Below are 8,790 nucleotides of genomic sequence, written 5' to 3'. Positions count from 1 at the left end.
AAGGCGGCTTTGTTTTTTATGCTACATCTGGGGGTTGGTATCTTTAAATAAAAGCTTATAAATCGGCTGAGTTTTTGGGGGCTGGGGGTCTTAAACAAAACTTTGCGTAGTGCTGGTTAAGGCCTTCAGAGACAGAGAGAGCTTTTATTGGCTCTCTATTTTTGTTTAACGTTTGGCATTGCCGTTTTTTTGTCAAGCTTGAGTTGGCCAGTTAATTAATAACAAGAGCTCGAGAGCGGTTTCAATCTCAGAGTTGTTTTGACCGTGTTGCCAATTGGACGTCGCCGCATTTCTCGCTTTTATTCCGCCAAGATTCGCACCTGCATTTCGCGTCCTGCCTGCCAAGCCAAAAAATCGAAAACACCCCCCAGCAACTCCACCTCCTCTTCCGCTGCCTTTTGGCCAATTGCAAAAGTTCGTCTACAGTGAAACGTGAAATCTCTTATTTTAACTTTGCAAAAAAAAAACAAATAACTCTGTTTGAGGCGTATAATTTTGTGTGTATTTTTGCGGTAAGTTGCGTTAACATTATGCCCCATAGAAAGCACATTTTGGGCACTTGTCTTTGTACAATTGATTTTACTTTTGCCTTTGGGCAGTGCGCATGCGCAGCTACGTTGACACACTTTCTGCCTCCACCTGGCGTACCCAGCTCACCTGGTCTCTGCCACAAGCAACTTGCGGCTCTCATGCTTTTGGCCATAAAAACAATTACCACTTACCTTTTTTTGCGCTGACGTTGACTGCATTTCGTCAGCGCGTGCGCTTCGATTCCGAAAAACCCCTCCTAACTATCCGTATCTCGGAGCATTACCCATTCATAATCTCCGTAGCTCTCTGATCTTCGGTAGCTGATAATATCGCTGTGGATGTGGCTAAGTAAAGTGGGAATTGCCTAAGGCAGATGAGCGGGCGGCCGGGATGTTACACCACTTTTCGAGTGTGTGAAAATGTGTTGAGGAGGTGTTATGCTGCGGCAAGTAAAGTAGTTTTGAACGAGCCAAAATAAGGGAACAACATTTTACTGTGTCGCTTGGGGTTAGTCATTTTGTTTACAGCTCAATTGTGCGACTGATAATTTCAGTGTGGTAATTTGATACTATTTTAATTGTGTGAAGGTGGAGTGGAGGTACAACTTAATGAGGCGTTACCAATCACTTTTAATGGTTTGGGACTGATAAAATTGAAATTTAATTTGTAATAAAACGATCTCTACTTTTATGTACTAAAAAAATTTAAAAAGTAATTAAAAAAAAATTAATTAAATTAGTGAAAGTATATATTTTTTATAATGTTTAAGGACTGACATTAAGATACATTTTGCAAATAGATGAAGGCTTTCAAATTTCAGAAGTGCAAATCTTTGGACACATGTTGATATCTGTGCCTGGCCTTCTTCTATAGCCTGTTTTCACTGTCACCTTCATAATGCATGCAAATGTAACACAATTGAAATGCAAATTGGCGCATCATGGTGCCGTCCCAGCCTTTGTGGCCATCCTCCGTCCCGCTCTGTCTGACTTTAATTTTTGTTGATTCACGGGACGATGGTCGCAGTTCATAAATATTTCAGGCGCCAATCAGCCGATCCACTGGGCAATTAAAGCATTTGCTCTAATGACACCAAAACATTGGCTGCCTTATAATGGCTCGCCCCGATTTTGTTGATATTTGGCCAACTTGTTCAGACCTCCCATGTACTCAAGCATTACAGGCTCTGCATAATTCTATGTCCACATAGTATGGACGACCTTGTGGTTCTCCGCCGACCAGGGGAGTACGAAGAGTCGCCGAAAAATAAGTGAACTCAAAACCAGTTAAACATCTTTCGGTCGGTCGTGTGTGTGGGCATGAAATTTGCTTAAACTGTTAACATTTTGTCAAGTGAAGGATAGGATACCAAAAACTTGCGAAAATATACAAAGAGCCGTTATTGAATCTGGAAATTTACATATTTCTGAGCACAGAAGTCCGCATCGCACTTGGAACTGAAGGCGAATTTTTATGGCCACACGATCGAGTCGCTTGATTTTGGCATTGTGAAAGAGATCGAAACCGGCTATTCCTGCTCCTCGAGAATCATGCGAGTCGGGTATTTATTTATCTTTTGACGAGCCGGTTCAGTGGGTGAAACTGGCCGAGAAACTCAGGTGCTAACTAGTAATGTTTGCGGCATGTGTAAGCGCTATTTGCTTATTGTTGGCCCAGATCATGTTTGCACAAAATGAAGTTTTAGTTGCGCATTGCATTGAAGTAGGCAAATTTTAATTTGAAATTGTACGATTTTCTCAAGCTAAATTAATGTTTAATAACTATTGGTATCTTTGAGAGTCCCAAAAGAATTATTATTGCAAGCAATTACAAACCACTTTTATTTAAAAATATAAAATAACGGGAATAAAGATTATATATACCCACAAAGGCATTTTCTTTAAATTTTTATTACCTAAATATACGAATTTTAAGGTCTTTACAAGGTACATTTAAAGCAGAAAATACATTTTTTTAATATTAAAAATAAAATGAATTGGTAAAATTATTTTTTAGTCTTTATTTTATAATATAGAAATCATGAGAAAATAATTAGTATTTTTATAATTACAGAAAATAAGGTTTAGGTTCAAAAGTCATCTTCTACCCCAAACTGGTAATTCAGGATTTTCACATGTCTCAAGCCAATTTAAGCCCACTTTGCATTTAATGTTTCGATCACTTTCATTGATTGGCTTATAACCGGCTAATTGCTAATGGGAATCGCACATGTTTAAATCACTACACCAATAATATCGCAAAATATATTTATATGCAAGTCACGGGACATGCATTAGACATTTGATCGAAGTTGACATTGTACTATATACTCAGTATTCGTAAACTGGATTGACCCATTTAGGTGTCAGGGGCAGGACTGAGCTGATATTGAAGTAAGTTGCAATCAATCTATTAGCTTGATCATCTGGTCTATGACTCAAGTGCTCCACTTGTAATGAACTCTTTGTTTAAGCAAAGGATTTGATTGATTAATCTGTAGTTAGTCCATGCACATATTTTTTCACTTTGGTAAATTATAGGCGTTTGTAAAAACAATTTAATTTATGAGATCCCCAGATTTAATGCATAGCAAAACCAGTTATTGTAGCTTATTTTTCATGTAAGAGATAATCTCTTTCCGCTCTCACGTTCAATTAAAAACGATTTACCATAGTCGTCGATATTGTCTGAAATCTTTGATAAATTCCCAAGGGTATTTAAGGCTTCGGATTGTCTGTTTTTATTTTCTTGGATTTGGCCTAACAATTGCTTCGTCATCTGTGGCGCCGAGACAATGCAAAATATTTAAAAAATGCATAAAAAGAGAAAAACTGTAATTTGCATTTAATAGCCAGATAGTTGATGGTATTGATCATTTTTCATATGACTTGTTTATTTATGCATATCATGTTGGCTCCGAGAATTAAGTGCATTATTTTTTGTATTTTGAATCCCCTTTGTTTTGGCTTTTATGCACTTAACTGGCCGGCAGTTAAGTTGGAATTGATTAGACAGCAGTTTGCTCTCGGGATTATTTCTGTTGTGTGCTAATCTATATACAATAATCGCCCGTTTATATGGGTGGACATAACCCGATTAGACTTTCAAACTAGATTTGAATGTTTCTTTGTTCTCGTTGCTTTTGTTGCCGATACCAGTTATCAGCTTTCGCCAACCGACTGCTGGGATAATTCTCTTATTATTCAACTTGACTTCGTTTCTTGGGGCCACAATTTCCGTTGCAATTGACAGTAGCTAAAAAGCCTCCGTTGAATTCGGTTGAGGCTAGTGAAAGGCCACAAAGTTCAGCAAGATAAAGTGAAATTATACCCAGAGGAATCACTTTTGGAGGCAGGTGAAGTTGAGGCACATAATTCCAGCTTTTAAATATATATCTCTTGGCGAACAGGGGTAATTACTTACTTACCTTAGACTGTGATCAACTCCAGTGGAAGGTTTTTCCAATGGAAACATCAGATTCTGTTGAAAGCACATCCGGGAGGTTGGGTTCGTAGTACATTGTTGTGGGTCATAAAAAGTAAACAGGGTTCACAATCAAGCTTGTTTGGAGCGGGTTGAGTAGTTGTTAGGTTTTTTTCTGATTTTCCTGATTTTAATTAAAGCTTGAAGATTACAAAACTCCTGCTTATTAAATCTCAGACGTATTTTTAGTGAGTACTACTGCGATAAATGTCAAGTGAAATGGCAGTTAAATTTAATCATTGCTTACTTCGAAACACGTAATATACATTTTCTAAAATTTATTACTTTGGTAATTGTTTAATAACGAAATATATAAATTAAGAAAAAATTAATTGCTTAAAATACTCTATTCCTAAAAATACGTTTTATCAAAAATGACAAATCTTATAAAAAATATTTAATTTTAACTTTGTAAAGTAAAATAAAAGAAACGTAAACTTCAAGAAAGCAAAGAACATCCCAAAAAACTTGTTTTAGCTTGTCTTAAAAAATAAAATTAATACTAGTTAAACAAGTTTGAAAGGAAAAACTGGAAGGATCATTTTCAAGGATGCAGTCGATGACCTGTGGGATATTAAAAAACCAAGGTGCATACGAACTGGTTTTTGTAAATGCTTGTTTTTTCTTTTCAAAAATTGTTTATCTTAGTGCCATATTCTTTTGCAATCTTTTTACAATCAAAACTATTTTTAAATCAAGGGGTGACATCTTATGAGTTCATTTTCAGTTCAAGGAAAAAACAACTCCAATTATATTGTATATATATTATATATATATTCTCAACATAAATAAAATCTTTAGCGACGATATAAACCGGAATCCACTTCTGCTGATTCACTATGAGTTCGCATTGGGGTACCCTAAGTGGATAAATTTAAATGCGGTTCCCTAAATGGGAAAAACGCTAAGAGAATTATATTAAGTCGTTGGACAAAGATCATTTCCTTGTAATTAACACCCATTCGCTATTTTCCAGGTGAGGTGACAAAAGCTAAAAAGAACTTTGCCTTCCTATTAAATGTAATATTTAGTTTGGCTGTGATAAACAAATTAACTCGAAGAGTGTTAGGACTCTGGTAAATTGCACAAGTTTATGTGATATTTTTTGACGCATTATACTTGATATTAACCCTTTTTTCAGAGCAATTTACTTGACATTTGGCGTGCTGGTAATTGGCAATTACCTTTCCTCACGAAACCTGTGCCAGGGAATTGTCTCAACATTAGGATTACACTTAGTTGTCGTATTTTATTTTTTCTCACATGTCACGCCCAAATTTTCTGTCACTCATTTTTTTAATTTAATTGGATTTTACAACACCCGAACCCAAGATTGACCAACAAATTAGTATGCGCATAACTTTATGGGCTGTTGAACTCCGCGCCACGCCGAAGACTTAGTCAAACACAAAGACCCAAAATAAATAAAAGCATAAATTACCCAAGATTCATTGACGAAATTTCTGGAAGCCAACGAATATCAAAAACCAGCGACACCACGCCAGAATGAGCAGCACCTAAGTCTATATGAGGTATTTCGAGCTCTCGGCTTCCATCCACAATAATATACTCCAACAATCTCTGCTCTTGGCCTTGACTTTTACCTTCATTCGCTTTGACCGCACAAAAAAGCCAATATCAAAAAAACATACTAATTGCTTTGAATCATAAGAGCAGCAGTAAATCAGATTTAATGGCCAGCACCGATTTGCACTGCTCTGCGGCTCACTCGACCACGTTCTTCGGCTTCTCGCCACCGAGTTGGACTTTTTGTGCCATTGTCAAGTCCTTCATGACAGGGCACATAGATCACCGCCGGCTCACTAGTGCTACGTCATCGAGCCGCGTTTTTCCAATTTTGTTTTGCTAGCCAAGGTGTTGCCAAGTCGTCTGGGACACGTATCGGCTGGTATAGACAAAAATAAAAATCAAATACTAGCTATAGGGGGGAGAATGTCTGAAGTGCGTAGACCCTAAGAAGACGTCTGGTTTGATATGTATATTAAAAAGTGATATCTCTGAAAAATGGTTTGAAAACATTTTTTAAAATATTTATGTACTCAATGTGATTCAAAATAGACCAATCCCCACTCAATAGCTTAAAAAACCCATATATATGCTTTTATATCTTTATAAATATTTAAATTATCCTTATTAATTTGCATAAAATATAAAACGGAAATATTATTTATATCTGCTCAGGTCTCAGCGTCTCTGCAAATTTTGATAAATGACCCAAGAAGTTCGGCTAACGCCCTGACCGAATTTCTATAACCTTTGCTGTGAGGGTATCCACTGTTTTTTTGCCATCGGTCGCACGTTTTGCGACCAGTTTTGGGCGCTTTTGTCTATCAGTCTATCTATATCTGTATCTATATTTACCTGTGTGTCCGGCGGCCTCTTCTTCCGTTGTGGCGATTTTTCGGCGACTTTTGCTTGTGAAGATCGGCTTTGAGTCATACATACATGTTTGTGTATGCGAGCTCATAGATATTTAACAGTTTCCATTGGAGCGAGGCATTGAACTGTTGCCGCTTTTGCTTTTGACCAAGCATTTGTTTTTTTGCTGTTCGGTTTTGGCCCAGCTGCGGAAGTAACCCAGTTGCGCCAATCGCTTTGAGGAAATGGTTGCCAAACCACTCAAAATGTTTGAGTCGAGACCAAAACAATTTCATTCTCGTTCGCAGCCCGAACCGGTGAACATCTAGCGGCAGACCGACCACGGAGTCCAGATCTCAGATCTCATATCACATCACATCCACACCATGGGCAAGGCGGAGTGCATCAGCTACGATGAGCAGCAGTTGCCCTACATCGACCTGGGCTCGGCTCGGATCCGCATGGAGAAGGACGCCGCCCCGGAGTGGGCCCTGAAGAAGGCGCAGGACGAGCTGAGGGAGGTGCCCGGGGTCAAGGAGCAGGCCATCAAGGAGCTCAGGGAACTCATTCAGAGTAGGTCCACGACCTAAGGTAATCTACACTATTTTACTTATTAATTTTTTTAAACCTTTAATAGACGAGAAGTACCTGAACCTGCCGATGGATGATGAGTACATGATGATGTTCCTGCGTCCCACCCATTATTATCCTGAAAGTGCCTTGAAGAGGGTAAGTGCTATGTGATTATCTAGCCAAAAATGCTAAAATTTGGATTAAGAAAGTTGAAAATATTAAAAAAAAGTATTATAAGTGTCTATTTATAAAAAGCTTAAAGCAATTTAAATAATTTAAATCCATTTAAATATTTTTATAATTTTAATGATAGAGATAAGGAAGCTTCTAAACATTCTTTATTTTCCTGAAATTCATTGATATACCGCTTACTTTAGTTTATTGAATTATTAGCTTTTTGTTTTCGTTTCCGTTTTCTTTAAAAGTCTAAAATTATTTTTAGATTTATTTATTTCATTTTTTTTTGCTTAAATATTTGCAGCTCAAGAACTTTTACCACATGAAACTGAAGTACGGAATCGCTTGTGAGAACATTATCCCCAGCAAGTTGAAGAACGTTTTTGAGGCAAACATTTTGAATTTGCTGCCTCAGAGAGACCAACACGGTCGTCGACTTCTAGTGCTGGAAGCAGGCAGTAAGTTTATTTTGGATTAGCCAACATTTTAAAGATCTGCAAATAAACCTTTTCCTTATAGAAAAATGGAAGCCATCCCAAGTGCCCTTGGTGGATTTGTTCCGTGGCATTCAGTTGACTGTCCTGGGTTCCATGGTGGAGCCCTATTCGCAAATTTGCGGCGCCGTTGTGATTATCGATATGGAGGGTAATTAAGTCTAGACATTAACTAGGAATTATACAATTTAATTACCCCGTATTAACCTTTTTGCAGGTCTGCCACTTAGCCACATTACACAGTTCACACCGTCGTTTGCCGCCATGTTGCTGGATTACATTCAAGAATGCATCTGCATGCGTTTGAAGGCAGTTCACATTGTGAATAATTCATACATATTCAACATGCTCTTCGCCATATTCAAGCCATTCATTCGCGAAAAGCTGCGCAAGAGGGTGAGTTTTTAAAATATAATAAAGTTTGTGAATATTTTTATAATTATTTCTTTATTTCCAGATCTTCTTCCATGGCAAGGACTACAAGTCCCTGATCTCTCACATCGAGGCCAGTGCCTTGCCGCCCAAATACGGCGGTTCTGCCACTTGGGAACTGCCTCCTGGTAAACTCCTGGGAGAGTTCTTCGAGTGCTACTCTAAGGACTACGAACGTAAGCTACATCTATAAATTTTAATTTAATCGTATGTGCTTAATAATTCTTATTTTCTAGTGGCTGACAGCTATGGTTACACTGAGGGCTACAAAATGAAGAAGTAGTAGTACAAGAAACATCCCACACTATCCCCAGGTCCTCCCAATCCTCAATTCCCCCTTTCGATTTGTATTTTAGTAACGTAAGTTGGGTCATTTGTGATATTGCAAATATTGTCGTACGTTAAGTCTTAGTCCCTTTGCCCTTAAACTTTTAGGCTCAAAAAGATATACACAATAATTCGAAAGTTCGTGATTCAAGATCATAAAGTAAGCATTAACTTGAGACCATATATAGGTACTTTATATTTTGTATAATTGTTATAAAATAAAAAATACTAAAACAACTGTTGTTAAAATTTAAAAAGGACTTTTAATCAAAATGAGAAAAATGCATTTTTAAAATGTTAAAAATATTGAAAAATGCTTTTAAATAATCGGAAGGTTTTATATGATTTTATAAATATTTAAAATTAGCTATGGAAAATAAAGCTCCCACAGATT

General features: G+C 37.3%; 1 protein-coding gene across 3 annotated transcripts; it reads left to right on the top strand.

Moving 5' to 3' along the window:
• The first annotated feature begins 243 nt into the window (after positions 1-243).
• On the top strand, positions 244-8,653 carry LOC108034100 (alpha-tocopherol transfer protein-like). 3 transcript variants are annotated; one of them, XM_017108873.3, is made up of 8 exons: positions 244-512; positions 6,702-6,966; positions 7,031-7,122; positions 7,448-7,601; positions 7,663-7,788; positions 7,855-8,033; positions 8,095-8,245; positions 8,306-8,653. In XM_017108873.3, the coding sequence occupies exons 2-8, from the start codon at positions 6,780-6,782 to the stop codon at positions 8,350-8,352; spliced, it is 936 nt and encodes a 311-aa protein (XP_016964362.1). In that variant the 5' UTR covers positions 244-512; positions 6,702-6,779; the 3' UTR covers positions 8,353-8,653. The 3 variants fall into 3 exon arrangements, with proteins under 3 accessions (XP_016964362.1, XP_016964364.1, XP_016964363.1); XM_017108875.3 differs by lacking the exon at positions 244-512 and adding an exon at positions 3,768-3,882; XM_017108874.3 differs by lacking the exon at positions 244-512 and adding an exon at positions 3,864-3,886.
• The last annotated feature ends 137 nt before the right edge of the window (positions 8,654-8,790 follow it).

This window comes from Drosophila biarmipes, chromosome 2L, assembly GCF_025231255.1.
Source record: "Drosophila biarmipes strain raj3 chromosome 2L, RU_DBia_V1.1, whole genome shotgun sequence".
Lineage (NCBI taxonomy): Eukaryota > Metazoa > Arthropoda > Insecta > Diptera > Drosophilidae > Drosophila > Drosophila biarmipes.
This window is presented reverse-complemented; position numbering and strand designations above follow the sequence as displayed.